Consider the following 22127-nt stretch of genomic DNA (forward strand, 5'->3'; position numbering starts at 1 on the left):
TGCACTAGGAGGGCCTCTCAACGCCTTCCTGATTCTTTCAGCTCTCAGGAAGTGTGAACACAACGCAAGGCACACAACAGGATGTTCCAACTCAAGCTCACAGCCCTTCTAGAGTCTGAAGGGGGACTTTTGACACAGCAGATAAGTGTGAGTTATCAGCACACAGGCCTGAGTGGACGGTGCTGTTTGGGGATCACACCGACGCACGCATAGGGTTTCAACTGTCAACAGCATCAGCCAGGGTGACCCTAGTCCTATACTCATCTCAGATTAGCAAACAAAATCACCTTGATTTTTTTCTGCAGGCTACAGCGTTCCATTACTACATATACCATGTGCTTGAGAAATAATAACAGTCCCTGAAAAAAAAAAAAAAAAAAATCAATATAGAGAAAAACGCAGTTGCACAAACTGCCATCTAACAATGGAAAGAGAGTGGGATATAAAAAAAAAAAAACATGACCCATAATTTCACAGTGAGACCTTTTAAAGGCACTTCTGAATACTGGAAGCAGAGAGCATGGGACTAGATTCCTCTCGGCTTTTTAGATATCGGCCACATTGGATCGCTTCACATTGTGGAAGTCCCCAAGCTGTGCGATTTAAATTGTTTGAAGGATTGAAGATTATTTCAGTCAGTGAGCTGCCAAAGGGTAAACAGCGGACTCAGTCTGCACACTGACAGCACAATTGTGGCCGCAGTTTGTTGAGACGAGATCAATACAGCTCTCCCTAGTGCACTGGCTCAGAAAGAGTCCCAGGCAAAGCTGTGCTCTTCTCAATGAACCCGGTAAACACAGCTCTTTCTGCCGCAGAGCCCTACAATGCACTAAAAATAGCCAGCAGTCTCAGACAGAGAAACATTATTGTGAAGTGCTTGGCTCGGCTGCTAAGATTCAAACAGAAGCTTTTCCTGTTCACTGCACTCTCATAGTGATTCATCCAAGTTCGAAAGCATAAGTGTAGCATTATCCCTCAGCGGTTGGTTGGTTTTCCTATTCTGATAAATACAATAATGTTTTGCTAAAGGCACTGCACTTAAAATGTCTGATATGATTTCAGAAATGTTTCTGAACAAGTTTGGAAATGTGATTTAATGTTCATAGTGCTGTAAGGCAATCTGTAAATAATACATTAAATAACTAGCTAGAATGAAGATTAATCAAAAGGAAACTCTTTGTAAAAATAAACAGGTATGACTTAGGCTTGCAGCCCATCTAAATTAGTCGTGACATTTCATATTTTGAAAATATCTTTTTAATCAAAAAGGGCAGGTCATAATAAGGTCTTGATAAACAGAAACACCAGAAACACATTCACTGGTATCACAATAGTGAGACAAATATTGGACAAAACAAAGGCTGTGTCTGAAATCTAAACAACGCTGACTTTACAGGCAGCGGCGGTCGGAAAACATCAAGATATCGACGATCATGTCCCGTAATTTCTATTAAAATCTAGTTGCCTAATTTGAAGGCTGCATAGATGTATCCCGTGACATCCAACAGTCGTATGTGTGGTTCATCAGAGCGGATGAAAGAAGCTGATTCATTTTTTTGTACATAATTTACTTCTACAGATTCAATGGATTTTATTTCTACCGAGAAATTAGTACTGTGGTTGAAATGTGTACGGCAGTCCAAATTCAAGATATCCGTTCACGTGAGTTGCCAGATTGAGGACATGCAACAGGAACAAGCAATTACACTGCAAGTTGATGAGTTGATTTATCTGCATTTTAATATACCTCCGGTCATTTATCTTTTTAGATGGATGCAGAGGCTTTTTAGGTCAGGTAGAATCTGCAACCTCTGATCCAGTTCGTTTGCAGGCTTCCATGGCTGCAATATGCTGTGTTTTCCACTAACTGGCAACCCGGGGTGTCAAAATACTACTGGGTAAATTTGGCAGTGGGCGGGATCACACAGACCAAAACAAAAACAGACATTCTGAAACAGAACGCACATTTCAAAGAAGAATAGATGACTGTAGCATTGTTTTTCAGAGCAACAAGAATGTGAACTTCACATGTTTCCTAAATATCTGCAAACATATTATGATGGTATTTTTATGCTTTAGTTATTTAAAAAAAAAAAAAAAATACATATAGCACCTTAAAAAAAAATGTGTAAAGTTCACATTAATTTGTTCTGAAAAAGTGAAAGAACAAGAAATTGACCTTTTTTGCAGTATAAAATAAAGTAAAATCTACAACTCTAGAGTGTGATTATATATTATATATATATATATATATATATATATATATATGACATTGTGTAAAATTGTTTTCATCCCGTATAAAGAGAATTAATTGATAAACCAACACCACATGGAGAAAATAAAGGTCAACAAACTCATCTGCTAGGAGACAATATTATCCCAATTTCACAAGTCAGGCCTCAGTGAATCAAATTTGTATTTGTGGCTTAAAGGGATAGTTCACCCAAAAATGAAAATTATTAAATTTACTCACCCTCAAGCCATCCTAGGTGTATATGACTTTCTTCTTTCAGTCAAACACAATCAGAGTTATATTAAAAAAAAATTCCTGGCTCTTCCAAGCTTTATAATGGGAGTCAATAGTAACACATCCATCCATCATAAAAGTCATCTATACAACTCCGGGGGTTAAAAAAGGCCTTCTGAAGCAAAGCGATGCGTTTTTGTAAGAAAAATATCCATGTTTATAACTTTATAGACTATAATCACTAGCTTCCGGTAGCGTCCATCGGCTTTTAAGAGAGAATAGAGTTCTGGCGTATGACGTATGAAGTAGGAGCAGCGTAAGCTTAGGTAAGACGTAAGTAGATGCCTCTCGCAGTTCAAACAAATAGGGCTGGGCAACAAACTCAAGCTCCTCTGACATTTCTCTTTAAAAATTCTCATTTTAGACTTCTAATTCGTGATTTGTGTTTTGTTTTGCTCTCTTCTCTGCGCTTGTGTGTTCATCAATGCCTCATGCATCAGGTCAAAGTTCACTCTTCCTCTGGAATTGACTCGCGTATGGAAGCCAGTTTTATAGTTTAAAAAGTTATAAATATAGATATTTTTCTTACAAAAACACATCGCCTTGATTAACTCCCTGGAGTCACATCATATAGATTATTTTTTATGATGGATGGATGTGCTTTTTTGGGCTTCAAAATATCGGTGACTATTCACTCCCATTATAAAGCTTGGAAGAGCCAGAATATTTTTTAATATAACTCTGACTGTGTTTGACTGAAAGAAGAAAGTCATATACACATAGGATGGCTTGAGGGTGAGTAAATTATGGGATAATTTTCATTTTTGGGTGAACTAACCCTTTAACACTGTTAATCATACAAAAAATAAATAAATAAATAAATAAAATACACTTAAAGCTGTATGCGACCCAAAAATAAGAAAAGCAAAAATTTCACAAAAAAAATTACATGAAATCTCGTAAATGTCAAGACAGCATATCCAAATCTAAAGAAGCCAGGCACACACGAGTGAACTTGTTTCTTAAAATAATAATAATAATCAGTTTTATTTTAAAATATTTTAATTTTTAAAATAATATTATTTATTTTTATACTATTATTCTAAATAATATTATTATTTATATATATTATAATATTATTTATTTATATAGTCATTGAACCAGTTAACTTGTGCTAAATGTATAAAACTATATAGGCCTGGGTAAAAAAAAATATCGATTTCTCGATTTTAATCGATTCTCATTTTTACAAACTGATATCGATTCTTAAATCCCAAGTATCGATTAGTCTAGTCTGTTTTCAGTCGATGAATGAATAGAGCATTGTAGCGCTCTTCCCATCTAATAAATGCCAATGAGCTTTGTGCTTTGTTACTTTTGATATGAAACAAAGTCTCAGATTTCAAATTCTGTCCATTTTATTACGAAATTCAAAAAATAACCGTTTTGGCACTGTTTGATGTGGCGTGACAGATGGCTGTAGCTTTAGATCAAGAGAAGCGGCAACGTGAAGCGCGCGTGAACTGATCATCTCCTCCGCTTTAATACCAGTTACAGTGCGAAACAAACATGAATAAATACCCAAAGGTATGTTCAAAGATACAGTACAACTTACTGAAATCCGTATCCTGTCTCATGGAATAGCTCAATCAGTGTTTCAAACGTGAAAGACGTCAATAAAACAGCTTGTAAGCAATGTCACGTAACGTCACATTTACCTCAGAAAACCATATTCAGTGACCATAAACTCATTAGTCAGCTATAAAACTGAACTCAAGAGAATAGCATTTTGCTAAATACGCACCATATTATGCATTCGTTATAATTTATAATGTTCTTCAACATTTAATGCATGTTTGAATAAATCCGTCAAGCTTTTATAACAGCCACGATTTAAATAATGTATTTCAAAAAATGAATTGGAGTGGAAATATAATTACATAATTGTAAAGTTAGTATTTTAACTTTATTATTATAAAAACTTCCTTAACTTCCACTAATTTAAGTGTTTGTATACAAATCAGTTAATTTTAACCTTCAATATTATAGCAATGTAGAACTGTTTCCCATGTATAGTTTACAGCATTACTAGAAAATTTGCCATGTACTGTTCCTTATATATCCAAAATAATCGTTATTGAATCGAATTTACTCGAAAACTAATCGAATTGCAAGCTTGTGAATCGAAATCGAATCGAATTTTGAAATTTGTGTCAATACCCAGCCCTAAAACTATAGCAATTCAGCCCTGCTCAGTTCCAAAAAAAATCTATAATAGTCAGAAGACATCATAAAATACTCATAAAGGAAGTATAGAATTCTTTGGTCTTACCTCTTTGGAGTCATCACTAGCTAATGCATGAGACAAATGTGCACTGAATGTGCTCTTCCCAACACCCCCTTTGCCAGACAAAACTAGAATTTTGTGTTTCACAGAGGCCATTTTTTGTCTGATTTCCTCTATGGCTGCAATGACAGAAAACAATATAATTTACTTCAGATTTATATGTAACCATCAAGCAATTTATATATATATATATATATATATATATATATATATATATATATATATCTTTAATATTTATCCTTTTAAATTTGTTATTGGATGATGATGTACAACATCAATGTTCTATATATATATATATAAAATCAATGTACCTGGATCAGGGGCTTTGGCGGCACCAGAAGCACATATATTCTGGTTTGGGCATCCCTGACATGCTGAAGATTTACCAGCCTGCTCACTGCTTGTGCCTGGACAGTCTAGATAGAATGACAACACACTTAAACAAACAAAAAGTATATAGACATGTATAGTGTGGATCATGTACAGATGCCTCCCTTTTCTTTCTTTTTTTTTTTCTTTTATTGAAATGATTAATAAACACAAAGCACTCAGAAAAAAGTTCAGAAGTTCACACTTAGTTTGATAGCATGATGAAACTGCAACTATATTTTTGGATGTTAAAGTAAACAGTAAGGTAAACGTGTAGGCAGCTGACACTGGCAGTTGTTTTGCCAGACTGTCTAAAATGACACATGTCAGTTTAAGGTAAACATCAAAGAGGCACAGCGAAACGTGTTGGATATGTGTATAGTTGGCGAAAGCGTACTTCAAACTGTAAACAGATGGCAGTTAAAAAAAAAAGTGTGGATTCAATGGCCTTAAAGTTAATTACATACACGTTTATTAGACTTACGCTCTGGCGCATCACTAGGAACATCCGCCATCTTTCAAATCCTGCGCAGTTCCTGACACTGGTGCAACGACCATGAACTTCCCCGGATAATGCAGTGTGTTGAAAGTTCCGCATGGTCACATCGGGGTATTATTTGTTTTAGGTATTATAGTTTGTAGCTTAGCAAGTTTTCAGCAACTCAAATAAATATAAATATGACTGTTGTGTAATTTATGGTTTAGAACCATGGTAGCCTAACAAGTTTACGCAAATATGTTTGTACAAAATGAGCATACAATAATACTCACAGAGATGGTGAGTAACAACAATTTATTGAACAGAAGATGTTCAAAAGGTGAGTATTTGCAGATCAAACAACAATTGAGCAGAAGATGAGGGATGAGTCCCCCAGCACCACACACAACCACACCAGATGGTCGCTGATATTACAATTAAGAATGTCTTTTTTTCTTACAGCAGTCCTGGAGGGCCACTGTCCTGCAGAGTTTAGGTCCAACTTCCCTCAACACACCTGCTTGGAAGTTTCTAGTATGCCTAGTAAGACCTTGATTAGCTGGTTCAGGTGTGTTTAATTGGGGTTGGAGCTCAACTCTGCAGGACAGTGGCTCTCCAGGAGCAGGATTGGACACCCCTGCCTTACAAGTACTCGGGAACAAACTTGGAGACTGGAGCAAGCGGAAGGAATCCACAGGAGCAGAAACAATAAACAGCACAGTGGTAGATAACACAAGCAAGCAGATAATCCAATACTTCAGTGAGTCCAGGTCAAAACCAGACAGTGAAAGTGTGTGTGGTGCAGGCTTTTATGGAAGGTGCTGATGAGTGCGGGGATTGATGACCGGTGGCAGGGATTAGAACTCAGGAGATGATGCACGTTGGAACTTGGTGACTTCCTGACATATAACTCTTACTTAAAATCTCTCATTTTAAAATCAAATGAATCTATGTGATGATATACTATCATCATTAAACCGCAAGTTTAGTAGTACTATATTTTCTACTCATGAAGCATGTTTGTCCTATAGCAGGGGTGGGAACAGGGCCATTGTCCTGCAGAGTTCCAACCCTGAAAAAAATACTCACCTGCCTGTAACTTTAGTAATCCTGAAGACCTTGATTAGCTTCAGGTGTGTTTAATTAGGGTTGGAGCTAAACTCTGCAGGACAATGGCCCTCCAGGATCAACGTTCCCCACCCCTGTCCTATAGGATAGAACAAATGTCCACTTTGTCATTAAGGCCTTGTTTAAATGTTTCAGTAGGTGGCACGTTAAGTAGTTAATCGTAGATTTCTTTTGTCTTACAAATGATATTTGAATGGCAAACACATAGAGTCAAATATTGTGGCCTTCTGCCTACTTGAGCAAATTGAATGAGAGGTCAGTGGTAATAATGCTTGTGCAAATCAAAAGGAATGTCGCTCTGTGGCCACAAATGCCAATCATATTACATTAGCCGCAACTTCTGATCTTGGATCTTCACGCTCTCTCAGCTCTTAGTTAGAAAATGATTAAAATGCAGTTTTACCCTAAGGGTTAACTCAAGAGTTTGTACAGGGCATTTGAGGAAGCAGAAATGACTTTCTGGCAACACTGGAGTTAGTTTCCTAGATCCTCCCAAGAGCTGTGTCACTGTATACAGGATGGCTTTGTGCTTGAACTGCCCAGTTACGGATGTTTGTATAAACATATACAAGGCAAAATGTGACTTCTGGCCATTTGTCATGAACAACTCAAGCTTTTGAGATTGACTCTCTTCTCAAACTTCTCACACTTTTCTTCCCAGAAAAAGTGGCAACCTACTTAAACATGAGTTATGATGGATTTTCTGTCCTGTATGTTCATTTATCCATGACAAAACAGGGGTTGTACGTTTGTAGCTCCAAGTGATCCAAATCTGAATTTTGGGCCCCTGAGTTTTGCATGGGGGGAATGTAATATGAGATGTCCTTTGTTTTTTTACACAGCAATGAAGAGACACGCCCATGGACAGACATTATGGGAGGAGATTTCTCGTTTCTCCTCATCCACCATTCATATAAAACGTCTTTTATGAATCCCTCAGGTGTGCAACGGAATTCTCTCTTTTGCTGAGCTGATCAGAAAACTTTGTTTGTGCAGAAGCTATAGTCTCTCGGAAAGGCAGTACAAAATATTAGTGATGTAAATTTTAAAATGCATTTTAGCATTGACAAATAGAATAAAATTAAATAAAAAGAGTAAAAAGTGCAACAATATTATATTTTTTGTCTTTTTTAGTTCATGCTCACAATAGTGTAATATTTCATACTGTCCTGTAGGGGGTGACAAAATAATTTTTTTTGTTTATTTATATTGATACAATTATATTTTAGATTATTTAATGTATTTATTCGTACATTTATTTATTTATATGCATTTATAAATGCATAAATTATGGAGAAATAATTATGGAGAAATATCTATAACCTGAAACTTCAAGAATACTAACACAAAGCGGCAACATTTTGAGTAAAAAGCACATTTTTGTGATTATTGTGTTATTCCCTTGCATCACATGACCTGCACTCAAATCGTGCAAATTCATATAAAAGCACTGAACTCATAAACTGTCTGTCCCTGTCTGCTTATAAAGGTGTCTCTGTAACCTCAAATACCCCAGGGCAAGTACACAGATTAATGTCAGTTTGTTGCTAAGGAAACTATTCCACCTGGCTAGCTTAAGATAGACCCAGTCGCTACTCCTTGTCCACTGGAAATGGTGTGGGAGGGTGTGTTTTTGTTTTATTGTACTCCAGAGACCAAGAAGAAGAGTGTGTATTTCCTCATTTATCATGTGGTTATCATGTTTACATTAGAGTCAGAGACCAGAAATAAGATGTTTTATGAATAAGGCAAGACATGAAAAGTGAGCTTGTGCTTTTAGTGTTAAAGGCACAATATATAGATAACGTCTTGTAGGTGCATCATTTTGACGGATCAAGTGTTTTGTGCAGCACCCATATCTTGTGCTATGTGAATCAAAGAAATGAATCATCTCTTGAACAAAAGAAATCTCATTCTCATTCTCAGTCAAACACAGTCTCATGGCTGAATGATAATAAATAAAGAGAGGATGCATCTATAATTGATCTGAGATATCAAATATGTGCGTTTTTGATTTTGAGCAGAGCTCAAGGATCTTGTTTTTGGTGTTTCAGACTAACTGACGTTCTCATATAGGACAAGAAGTTAAGAAGCATGCTGGGTACACCAGCACACTCGCATCAAAAAAAATTGATTAGCATTTATAGCAACTGCAGATTATTAGTCCGTATAAGTCAATGAGGCTATACCTCAATTGTTTTGTGAGAAAAAGTAACTTCACGGCCACCTGACAAGTAAAAAAAGTTCAAGATACATATTTGGACATGACTACCCTGCTTCTCAGGTAAGGATTTTTATTATTATAAAATTTTTAATGTATTTTTTTATTATTTACCAGAGCATACTTTTCTTTTAAGGAGCTATTCTTCAACCCAAATCCTTTGAGAAGTCAATGAGGATTGTATCTCTATTGCTTGGTGAGGATAAAGTGAGTGAATACGGAGGGCGGTCTGGCGGAAGCTAGATATTTTACTTCATAACTTGTTAAACATGGACATTTTTCTTACACAAACCCATCGCTTCACTCCAGAAGGACTTTATTAACCCCCCAGAGCCATGTGGAGTACATTTATGGTGGATGGATGCACTTTATTGAGCTTCATACTTGTTGGTCCCGTTCACTGCCATTATAAAGATTGGACGCATCAGGATATTTATTAATATAACTCTGATTGTGTTCATCAGAAAGAAGAAAATCAAATACACTTGATGGCTTGAGGGTGAGTAAATCTTGGGGTAATTTTCATTTTAAAGTGAACTTTAAGCAGTCATAGAAGATTCTGTTCTTCAACCTAAACCCTTTGATAAGTATAGGCTCTGTGATTCATAGTAGAGAAACTGAGATAAGCCCCCATGTGATGGGTCTTTCTTCCAGGCCTCAAGGACAAAGACTTAAATCTGCTCCACTTCCCTCAGGCCCACTCGCACTCCTGCGCAGATTAGCCTCCAAGGCTAGTGCGAGCAGTCATGTCTACGGGATTAGATTTTGCTCTTTCGAAGCTTTGCCATACCCCACACTTAAAGGCCAGGACAAAGGATTGTAGAGCTCACTTCAATCAACACGAGGCTGATCGGCGAGCGCTCCAGGAGAGCGGAGAATGTGCAACCAATATCCATGGACGTACTCACCCTGAAGGGCCAGAGACATGTTCAACACTTGTTAACAAGTGTTCTCTTGTGACGGCCCTGTGGATCATTGAGAGTTGATCTCCAGTGTTCCAGTAGAGCCGCCCAGAGAGCGATACGGACTGCGGTGGATTTTCATCATACACAGCCCTCACTTGTTATTTTAGAACAACATGACTTCTGTTCAATGAAGTGTCTTCATGATTCCAAGTGGAACCGTAGATGTGTTATGGATGATCCAGGATTTCAGCCAAGACTTCATTTAATCCAATATATTTGGAGGAATGCTTGCGAGAAACCAGTCTTTGCTCTGTCTATAATTCATCTAATGTAAACCCAGTGCTTAGTAGGCTATTAAGTGCGGGAGCTCTTACAGTAAATTACAGTAATCACAATACTGGTATGGATAGAATAGGCTGCATAGTGTTATTCTGACCTCAAATTCCTCCCAGCAGAGTATGTATGTGAACATCCAGTGAAAACGGCCATCGTTCGAAGAAAAAAAACAAACAAACAAAAAAAAAAAAAACATTGTTTTATTAATAACCAAACAGATGCTAAATGAACCATATAAGATTGCATTCGGGGTGGATTTCTCTCTGAGGAAAGAAAGATCAACAAGATTAAACAAATCTCGAGCCCTCTGATGTGTGAGTGAATTTTATAAAGTGCTGGTAAAGCAAAGAGAAAAGCGAGAATGCAAATGTGCATTGTTGCAGTGACTCAGAATGCCAGCTTGCTGCCCAGAGGGAGTGGCTCGCTGGCATCACAGCCATCACTATGATTGGATTCACTCACTACAAATGTGCTAAACTTGCCATTTCTCATTTGTCTCCATAGCACTGTAAAAGAAATAAAAGAGTCAGACAGAAACATCAGCCCACATAGTCAGACTGGAGTGCTTGAGTCACACTAGAGTGTCAGAATATTACAGCATATCTGCCACAATTTGTTCTTGTGCTCTGTCCACAGACCCTGCAGGAGATTTCCTAGATTGAGAGGACCACCAGTGAGCTGGAACAGACCATAATAAAAAGGTAAATAAATAACCAATATAGACTAGAGGAGTTCAGCAAAACAATGTACAATGTACGTGTGTGTGTGGATTCAGAAAGCATTCTGAATACTTTCATTTTTTTCACATTTTGTTTAGCCTTATGTTAAAATGTTTTTATTTTTTCTATCTACACTCCATAATGACAAAACCAAATTTTTGATAAATTTGCAATGACATTTGAAATTTAGCTCAGCTTCATCCTATTTCCCTGTATCATCTTTGAGGTGTAAATCTGTGGAAATTCAATTGATTTTGGAGATATGGTGAGAATTTAGAGGTTTCTTTCCAGAAACATTAAAATATCTTAATTATTCCAAACGTTTGACCGGTATGTAGCCTACTTCCTGTGGGAAGGTTCGTCTTTTCGAACGATTCATTAAAAGAATCTCATAAGAGTCATTTGCTCGTGAATCAAACTAAACTGCGCGACGTGCAGTTAATTCATTCTTCGTGAATAGAAAATTTTGTTTGTTTAGCCTTTCCCACGATGAGAGAAAGACGTGTTTCTCGCCATTATATTGCACTGAATTCAGAATGCAATCTCGGATAAAGTATGATTTCTTCTGCCGTGTCGGCCTGTTCATCTGACCAAAAATATCGCGCGGCTTCAACGCAGAAGTAAACTTGACAGACATGTCAATGTAACTGTCTCTTGTGTATAAGTGCCTGTATTTTTTCTTTTGCGTCTATTGAAAAAGTAACTGCATGCAGATATGGAACACCACACAGGTGAGTAACGTTAAATAATAAATTCATTATTGAGTTTGAGAACTGTTCCTTGAAGAAAAGATTTTCCAAGCAGTTTCAGATTTTAATTTGCCTACCTGTTCCTTATACCTAAAATGCGATTTTAGAATATTGTGCTGGTAGTAATAATAGCACTGAGCCTTTTATTTTGGATTATTGCTCCTCACAAATCCCTCGGGTCAGCCCGTGTTCATTCACATACTCAGCTGTCATCTATCTTTAAAGACACATTCCTTAGAGTCGATTATTGTTTGGCCCACATCTCACCCTTTGTTTATGCTGTCTGCTCTTGTTATGAAATCTTTCAGCTGTGTCAGAGCCCTACATGCCTCTCATAGTTATATTAGCCTACAGTTCTCAATGCTCACGCTTTATTTTGTCAGACAGGATCCTGCAACAGGTCCCTGGTCCAGCTTGGAGATTTCTCCTTGTGCATTATGGGAAAGTGGCATGTCTGTTAAAGGGTTAGTTCACCCAAAAATGAAAATTCTGTCATTAATTACTCAACCTCATGTCGTTCCACACCCGTAAGACCTTCGTTCATCTTCAGAACACAAATTAAGATATTTTTGATAAAATCCGATGGCTCAGTGAGGCCTCCATTGACCGCAAGACAATTAACACTTTCAAACGCCCAGAAAGCTACTAAAGACGTATTTAAAACAGTTCATGTGACTACAGTGGTTCAACCTTAATGTTATGAAGAGACGAGAATACTTACTTTATGTGCAGCAAAAAAAATAAAAAATTTTAAAAATAACGACTTTATTCAACAATATCTAGTGATGGGCGATTTCAAAACACTGCTTCATGAAGCTTTGAAGCTTTACGAATCTTTTGTTTCGAATCAGTGGTTTGGAGCACGTATCAAACTGCCGAAGTCACGTGAACCATTGAAATTTCGGAACACTTATGACATAACAAAGCCTCGTTTACTGAAATCACATGACTTTGGCAGTTTGAATTTTCATTTTTGGATGAACTAACAATTTAAAGTCGGCATGAAACTGCTGCGATAGTGTTTTATTTCCTTTCGTATATCTGAGTGAAACGGCTTCTCGAACAAGAAAAAATGTAGGACGGGACTTGATTTTGTCCATCAGGAATTGATTGGTTGGTTGTGGTTTGCTATTGCTGTAATCTAAGTGGCAGATTGTCCCTCCCTTGCACCAACTGCAAGAGGGAGACGTTATTTTGATTAAAGATTATGAGGGCCTATGATTTAAAAAAAAAAAAAAAAAAAAGATGTGCATACTGCAACATTCCATAAAAAAATAAGAATTGTCAATTTTGATTTCATGTTAACTTTAAAGGGTTAGTTTACCCCAAAATTAAAATTCTGTCATTAAATACTCACCCTCATGTTGTTCCATCGTTCCAAACCAGTAAGATTTTCGTTTTCGTTCTTCGGAACGCAAATGAAAATCTTTTTGATGACAGAATGCTGTCAGATTTCTTTCCATATAGACTGCCTTTTCAACTGAAACTTGTGACGTAGAACCAGGAAGAAATCTAACAGTAGGGCCAGTGGCACAACAATTATATGTAATATTAGACCTCTCTGATATAGTATGATGTGTGTGTGTGTGTGTGTGTAGCATTGAGGCCTGGGATATCCATGAGACAATAAACATGCTGGAGCAGTGCCTCAGTGATGCACGTGACACAATGCGGCAGCTGGCTGGCTGACTTCAAGGCCACACTGGAGCAGGAGGCCAATTCATTGTTTACAGGACCCGGAGCGCTGCACGGGTTTGTACATGAGTTCTCCCTGTGCACCCCACCAGGTGTAAGATTCATTCAAATTTCTAAGCACAACAGACATATATGCAAGGGTGCACAATAGATTTAGTTTGAGCATTGGGGAAATTGAAGAGCAAACCGTCATGGGGCATTTTTCCTCATTAGAGTTATTTATTTGTTCACTTATTTATCTTTTGTGATAGTTTACCTATCATCCGCACATGCAAAGTTAGTTGAAACCACACAACTGTAGTTAAGTAATAGTCAACATTTACTAGATTGCATAGAACATGTTAGGTATTATTATTTAAGCATCTGGAACCTTATCAGTTTGACAGAATTTTTTTCTTCAAAGTAGAGATGCACCAATACTAAATTTCTCCGCCAAGCATAGCCAGTTATTCAGAATGATATCTGCCGATACTGATATCAATAGTTTGATTTTCTTAAGGAAAAAAAAAAATCTTTCCCAACTAATGCTGTAAACTATAGAGGGAACCCTCTCATTTGGTGCATTACTATAATATTACAGGTTAAAATTAACATCAGAGCCCAAATTATTATATTCAACTGCTATTTATTTTCAGATATAATAATTACTCTGAAATAAAAACTGAAATGTTTGTAAACAACTCAGTTGCATATACGGTAGTTTTCATAAAAACATCATCATAATTTTTTTTTTCAAACATAAGTATATAATTAACAGTAAAAAGCTCCTCTCTAGTGTTTTTTATAGCTAACTAATGAACCTCGGATAGCTTTTCTGAGGTAAATGTCAACGTTAAGTGACATTGTTCACAAGCTGTTTTTTGACGTCTTGCCGCGATTGAAACACTAATTTAGCGGTTACACGAGACATTATACATTTTGGTCAGTTGTATTGTATCTTTCAACATCACCCTCATGTCATTCCAAATCCTTCCTAACCCATAAGACTTTAGTTCATCTGCAGAATACAAATGAAGATATTTTTAATGAAATCTGAGAGATTTTTGCCTCTCCATTGAAAGTCTAGAACATTCAAAAAGCTTCAAAACATTCATATCTTAAAAGAAATCCATATGAATCGAGCGGTTTAATCCAGGTCTTCTGAAGAGACATGATAGCTTTATATGGTGAACAGATTTAATTTAGGCTTTATTTACATATAAACACTGATCAGAGAACATACATAGAGCACTCAAATATGGTAAACAGAAGGTCAGCCGTACTTGCTTAACGCGTGAGAATCAATGAGGTTTGTTCTTGCGCGTCAAGCCAGTACAGTTGAGCTTCTGCTTACCATACAAGTTCACTGATCAATGTTTATATGTGATTAAAAATCCTAAATTAAATCTGTTCATCATATAAAGCTGCCATGTCTGTGACATGTCTCTGAGTGCTCTGTCCATCTGGATCAGTTCAACTGTTATGGTGTCTCAGCCAGCTTCCTCTTTATGAATTTGATAGATTTTTTCAAACAATGATGTATGACCTGTTTCCAACGGCAATACAAAGTAGCACATGTGTGACATGCAAACCACCCCTAAAGACTGCCAGCTCCGTTCAGCATCTCATGCATGCAAATTCTGGCCTGTTTTGGACCATCAAAGGGACTACTCTTGTCATTTAGTTCCCCCTTTTCACCTTGCTGCACCATTTGTTACTGTGTGGTACAGAGATTTAGAGTCGCGAGTGATTGCTTTAGTATTACTTATTTATATATTAAATTGATGCAAAAAATTATATAATATATATATAATATATATATATTTTTTTAAAGGGGTGGTTCATTGCGATTTCAATTTTTTTTTAACTTTAGTTAGTGTGTAATGTTGCTGCTTGAGCATAAACAGTATCTGCAAAGTTACAGCGCTGAAAGTTCAATGCAAACGGAGATATTGTCTTTTAAAGTAATGGCAGTTTAATGCCTACAAAAACGACCAGTTTGGACTACAACGAGCTTCTTCCCGGGTTGGTGACATCATAAACCCTGCAATTAACATAAACACTGCCTCCGGGAACACGCAAAAAAAGTGGGCGGGGCCATGTCGCGTGCATAGAAGTCTTCTTCCTAGGGACGCTGGACTTCGGGAACAATGTTTAAAATTTATGTTTAATTCTGTTCCTAACAATTATAATGCTAATTTAGCTGTCTGTGCTGCACATTTTAGACAGCTTCCAGAATCTAGATGAGTTCAATGCTGGATTTGCACAAAGGCTGTTACTGAAAGATGAAGCAGTTCCCACTTTAAAAGCAGAAGCTGCTGTTTATGGGCCCCTAACTGTAAGTATGTTTTATTTTTTTATAAAGTTATATAGTTTCTGGGACGTAAACAAAGACCAACGCGGTTTGGCTTCGCTAGCCAGTTAGCTAAATTCTGTTTCATACTTCTCCAACAAACGTCTACAAACACCAATAAACTTCTATGTAATCACACCAGCGAACTTCTGTTAGTGTTTGTTGGTGTTTCTGTTATCAGTGTACAGCATTGTTTCATTATGGCTTTTATGTTGTGTTTACCCACATGCTCGTTCATGCTATAAATTAAACAATACCTTTACAAAAATGCTACTGCTCAGTCATGTCTTCAGCTACAGTAAAGCTTTAATCAGAACACTATGGGGCAGCAGTAACATTTACAAATGACAGCATATCTAAACACTTTATTTACACGCCATTATATACATTTCCACCGAAGCAAAGACTGGACTTTGACCGAAGCACATGCGACGTTTGCCCGTAATAGTAAGGGACATGGCATTTCCGGACAACGTGAATCTATTCCGGACAGCGAATCACAATACACAGGGCCAGCTAACCAATCTCAGTCCATTGCGTATTTTTGAGGGAGGGGCTTCATAGAACCAGGAACTCAACAGAGCGTTTTTAGGAGAAGCGAAACAGCGGTGTAGAATAAAGGAAAATATATGAAAAATACGGCGTTTTTTTTTTAAAAACGAAGCATTTAGACATGTTAAACTGCGCCCCATAAACACAATCAAGCCTAGGAAAAAAAACAGTGAAACACCCCTTTAAATGAATTTTAGATTACGCTGATTGATTCAGCTTCAGAAGAAGCAAATATAATTGCCTTTTATGTATTTTTACTTACGGAACTGTTTGCAACCCATTTTATTTTGTAAATGTGACATATTTCCAAATGAAAACAGAAATTAAATGAAAAAAAATGTATAGGACTTGATTTTATTCATCTGGTATTGATTAGATCTCGGAGAATGGGCGTTACATACCAGAATGAAACCAGACTGAATGTAAGATTCCTGAAAAAATGTCTAAATAGTTTTTTTGGCCTATTGGTTAACATTATCTAATAGTCTACGTGGCCTAAGTGACGTCAGTGGAAAAGTTGTTTCAGAGGAAGAGCAAGTTAGTACATTTTGATGAGATACAAAGACTTTTTCTTTGGAATAACATCCACTAATGAATTGTTCCCAGTAAGACCAAGAACATGCAGGAAAATAAATTTGTAACGATTGACTTCATGTTGATTTAAGAAACCATTTTTCTGAACTGATCACATTACTGCTGTTTGTGTTACGGCTTGTTTTATTTGCCAGCATTCTTGAAAGTAAAGCTAGTTTCTGTTTGGAGAAGATAAATGTGTTTTCATCCAGTTTGTTTGCACAGTAATACTGACACATAGTGCCTGTTGTGTCAGCAGGGAGCCGTCCATTGAACCTTGTCCAAGATCCTGTACTGAAGCTCCATCATTAGCAAGGTGTCATTCAATCTTAGTTTACTGAAAGAAAATGACTTCTGGAACGTCAACCTGTAACAAAAGGAATAGCAAGCTCATTTCTAAATATATTAGCTCAATTTATTCTCAGTTGGTGAAATCATGAAATTCCAAGATGTTTGTGAGGTTTTTTTGCACTGAGGCTGAAGCAAATTTGGCATTTTTTGGAATGTGTGGATGCCAGGATGGAAAATGCTGTGTATGTGATCCCTAACACTTCAGGCCCTCTTGTATATGTAAACTGTATGGTCAGACCAAATTTAACCCAATAAACACTACAGGTCAGGTGTCTGAGGTCAAACTAACTATGTATGGCAAGTCACCATGACCAACAAGCCAACTGGCCTTGTGACATTGCAACCACCATTTATGACACAGTTGCTCTAGGAAAACACTCAACCCTGAACAGTTGCGAGGAAGGAAGAGAGATTTCTATTTTTGTTGCGCTCTGACCAGTATAAATTTATTCCATTCCTAGCAAAGGAAAGATCTAGACATGCATTTCCTTACAATGCCAGCCACGCATTTCCTTTGAATAGTGCGGCAGGGATGTTGTATACTGGGCTACTAGATCATTAGTCACATTGAAGGAGGCAGCAGTAGATGTTCGTCTCAGGGGAGGATTGCCTGCAATGACCTCAAACAGCTGTGCAAACACACTCCCAGCTTACAAATCACATCCGCAACCATAGACCTCTGCCGATTGATTTTTATTGCCACATATGAAGAGTGTGGCAGACATTCTTCACAGAGTCAATGGTAGCTGAATGCTGATTAATTGAAGGTGTGTTAGAAGTTTGCTTGCAGTGTAATTCAACCCTGGAATATTCTAACCAGTGAGAGAGGTTCAATGATAAAGAGGTTCTGGAGGTTCTTGCCATAAGTTTTACAAGTCAATCAGGAGTGTGTGCAGTTGTTCAGAATTGGATTGAGAATACCTTTAAATTCTAGTTCAGTTCTGGAATTTTAAATCAATGTAGCAAGCAAACAGGATGTAGAATTTGAGTAAGAATTTATGAAGGTAGAAGTAATATTGAATAAAATTGAAGACAATTATAACTACTGCTAGTGAAGTCGTAAATGTTGTAACTATACAATTTTCTGTTTCATGTAGGTGAGACTGAGTTGTCACTTCTTTTACTCCCCTGAATATTTTTTGGTCTTTTTTTAAACTTACATACAGCTTACATTATTTTCCAGAAAAAAATATTTCATGCATATTGTGACAATTTGCCCTGATTTGAGATAACATAATACTGATTTTCCTGTCAGTTAATACGCCTCATATTTAAAGTTGACTAAGCACGTACACTTTAAGTTTAAACAATTTGTGTGTGTGTGTTTTAACAGCTACAGCAAAAACACAATGATAAGATGATTTTAGTTTGGAGATCAGAATTAAGTTAAAGGGATAGTGACTGCACCCACTGACTTCCATTATATGAATCACCAAGGACCATGGTTTCAGCTAAAAATCTTCTTTACTGTTGGATGGCGAATAGGGTGAGGGTGGGTGAATAAATTAACAGCAAATATTCATTTTTCGATGAACTATCCCTTTAAAGTTTGAACTAGAGTAGTTGAACCAATACTAGAGAAAACACATTTGTGTAATTTTCTTTTGATGTAGTGTAGTTATCATTAGGCCTATTTTTCATAAATGAACTGTCAGGGCCCTATTTTAACGATCTATGCACATGGTCTAAAGTGCATATATATATATATATATTTCGCCATTGACTTTAGACCAGGTTTTTGTTGGTCAATAGCGCAGTCTATTTCAGTTGCCTCAAAATAGCAACACGCCAACAATGCGCCTGAACACACCTCGTTTTCAGACCAGCACCCCCAGGGGCGAACAAATGGGCTCAAATGCATTTGCTATTTAAACAACATGGTGCAGGACGTGAAAATGATAACTGCGTCGGGCTGAAACTGGCAAAAAACACTTGCATCGTGCCTGGGTGCATGATAGGGCCCTCAGTGTCATTGTATGGAATATGGCGGAAGAACTTATTTTCCCAGAATGATCTAATTTGTCCTAATTTAGACTAGTTCTCGCCCATTTTCTTGGGTTGGACTAATGAAATTCCGCTATTGTATGACTGTGTTTAATTTCTTTGCAATGCAATGCATTCATTCCTCTTTCTGTCATTCCAATTGAAATTCAACTTCAATAGAATCGTGACCAATTCATTTCAAATTCTACTTTGTGAATTGAGTAACTTGTTCTTATGAATGTTCCTCAACCCAGGTGGTCATCCATCTGAAATAGGGCCAAGTTTACTTCAGTTGACTGTAGGTTTATTGTCTCATTATTTATTGACGTTACTGAAGTCTGTTGATTCAGAAGGTGTGGTCTCAAATCAGTGGTCAGAAGCACACATAATCATTTGAGCTGCTGGCACAAGGAGAACTGCTCTAACAACAGACAGGAACTACACTCCGTTCAGAAGCTTGGGCACAATTAGAGATCTTTTATAAATCTTTCATTCATATTCATCAGAAAGTCCACTTTTGTCTTCATTTCCTTCCACTTCCTCAGGGCTACGAAAGCTCTTGAGCTTAATCAGAACAGGGAGAAAGCAATTCATTCTGCTTATGTCAGTGTGAAAGAGGAGCCTCTGTCATGAGGCTGGAGAGCTCTTGACTCGTCTGCTCAAATGCTCTCCTGTGGGTCACACGTTTTTAAACAAATGAACGAAAGATGAAATGCAAATTGTATGGAAAACGTGTCCTGCAAATAAATGTTGTGCTGTTCACAGCTATTGATGGGATTGGAAAAGTGTGGGAGGGAGTGTTAGAACTGGTTTTACTGCTGACACAATAGAGCTTTTTACCCCATTCCCCCCCGAGCAAATGGGCGGTGTCTCCATGCTGTACACTATATGGACAGAGCTTAGAGTTTAAGACCAGCTCAGGTTCTCAGCAGGAATCATAAAAGAGAAGGATCTTACTGCCTAGATTGTTTAAGTTTTGGATTAGGTTATGTTTTACACTGACTCTGGACATATATTCAGATATATTTGAATGTGGTAACACCACTGACATAAAAATTACTTTTTGTAAATTATTAAAAACAATTCATCCAGTACTATTCCAGTTTTAAATGTATAAAATAATTTATACATAATATTAAATAATTATTAATTAAATTAATAAGAACTATTTAATTATTTTTTAGTTATTGTGATACTGTATTTTACAACTTTTTTAATTTTATTTTTTTGAACCAGAAAATTGGAAGACAAATGGAAACATGCATATATTTTCTCTAAGATACTTTCAAAATTAAAATAACTGTAAATATTCATTTTATTCTCAAATATACTATTCTGAATTACAATTAAAAAGCATTTTAAAATGTATATGAATTTCTATCGGAATTGTGTACATTGTTTTTTGCCATCTAAAAGGAGTGGCATCATACTCCAACAAAACTCAAATGCTTTTAGTTATAATTTGTATTGTTTCCGGATAGTTGTGATATGGAGTTTTGCATATATGGTAAGGTAGGTGTACTTACCAGCACATAAGGAAACAAACAGTCTTGTTGCTTTTAAAAAGTTCAGATACATGGTGTAGTCCAACCCTCTTCAGCCCCTCAGGGTTTTACTGCTGTACTTCTCCACCTGTGACCTGGTCATCACCCACAGCATTCTTCCCAAAACAGCCTGCAGCTTCTGACCTTCCTCCTCTGCACTTTGTCACCTTGGCTGCTCAAAAATCCTAATTATCAGGCCATATGGTTTGTTCACACTTGCAGTAAGGAACACACAGGCTAAGAACATATGGATATGATTCATTAGAGCTGTTTGAAATGTGAATGATCACTTTTATAATAATTAACCACTACATTTTAGGTAAGCCTTGTGCTCACCGGGACGATTATCGCGTGTGCTTATCGCCAGCGTTTTTCGAGACGTTTTTCGAGGCGTCTTTGTGTTCATACCCAAGCGATTTTCACTGCCGATGCACCGAGTGAACGTGCAAATTAACTCCCTGACAGTATATGGCGCTTGTGCTTAGTGCAAGTGAACGGTAGTGCAAATAAACATATTTATGAATTAGACAAAATAAATGTAAATAAAACAATAAAAATACAGATATAAAATGGCATATATGGCATATAGCCTACATGAGGAGATGGTAGTCAGAAACGGTAGTGCAAATAAGTAATAACAATGACAGTAGTGCAAATAAACATATTTATGAAATAGACATTCTCAACTATATTTCTTGAATGTAAAAAACAACAACAATAAAAATACAGAAATAAAATGGCATAAAATACACATCTATTGGTGTGGCCAAGAACTGGCAGAGCACCCATTTGTAGGGGTCTTTTTTCGTCTACTTACTTCCTCTTCGTCATCTTCTTCTTAGGTATCAATGTATGCTCGGCAAGACCGTTTTGTGCTTGAGTGCCACCAAGTCGTGTTTTACTGTAACTTCAGCAGCTCCAGGAACATGAAAAGCACTAATCTCATTGGTCGGACAGTTTTTAACGCGCCGCATCAAACCAAAAAAATGAACCCGAGGCATTTTTTTTTTTTAATTACGCTTTTACGCCTGGCATTTTGCGCGTCTCACATTGGTGCCCTTTGTTTAGTCACGAGGGGTTAAACGTCGGCATTAAGCGTGCACGATAATCGTCCCGGTGTGCACAAGCCTTTAAGATATTTTTATAGGTTGATTTTACCCAAAAAGTTTAACTCACTGTGGCACTATCAAAACATTGCTCTGTTTGAACATTCCTACCAGCCCAACATAGCAACATCGCTGCATAATGAGGTTCAACCAAAAATGTGACATTGGGGGCATAACTGTCTGTCCATGACCAATGCGAGATGGGGAGGAGTGTTCAGGGAACCTGTTTGAAAACAGTCATTGTTCTTGCAATTAAAAAAAAAAAAAAAAAA

At 37.1% G+C, this 22127-nt stretch overlaps 1 protein-coding gene and 1 long non-coding RNA gene across 4 annotated transcripts in view; one reads left to right on the plus strand and one right to left on the minus strand.

Annotated features, from left to right (window-relative positions):
* Positions 1-6227, minus strand: part of nubp1 (nucleotide binding protein 1 (MinD homolog, E. coli)) — a 33878-nt gene extending 27651 nt beyond the window's left edge. The window contains exons 1-3 of one of the 3 annotated variants that reach the window (XM_051887836.1): positions 6122-6227; positions 5126-5230; positions 4800-4933 (exon numbers count right to left, since the gene is read on the minus strand). In XM_051887836.1, the coding sequence (XP_051743796.1) occupies positions 4800-4910 (111 nt within the window). In that variant the 5' untranslated portion in view covers positions 4911-4933; positions 5126-5230; positions 6122-6227. The other 2 variants (XM_051887835.1, XM_051887834.1) reach the window with 2 other exon arrangements.
* A 50-nt stretch (positions 6228-6277) lies between these two features.
* On the plus strand, positions 6278-10952 carry LOC127509254 (uncharacterized). Its single transcript, XR_007929185.1, has 6 exons — positions 6278-6421; positions 7632-7729; positions 8844-9073; positions 9147-9217; positions 9342-9509; positions 10888-10952. It is a non-coding gene; the product is annotated as an uncharacterized LOC127509254 (long non-coding RNA).
* Positions 10953-22127: the final 11175 nt, after the last annotated feature.

The sequence above is a fragment of the Ctenopharyngodon idella genome, chromosome 3 (genome assembly GCF_019924925.1).
Source record: "Ctenopharyngodon idella isolate HZGC_01 chromosome 3, HZGC01, whole genome shotgun sequence".
NCBI lineage: Eukaryota > Metazoa > Chordata > Actinopteri > Cypriniformes > Xenocyprididae > Ctenopharyngodon > Ctenopharyngodon idella.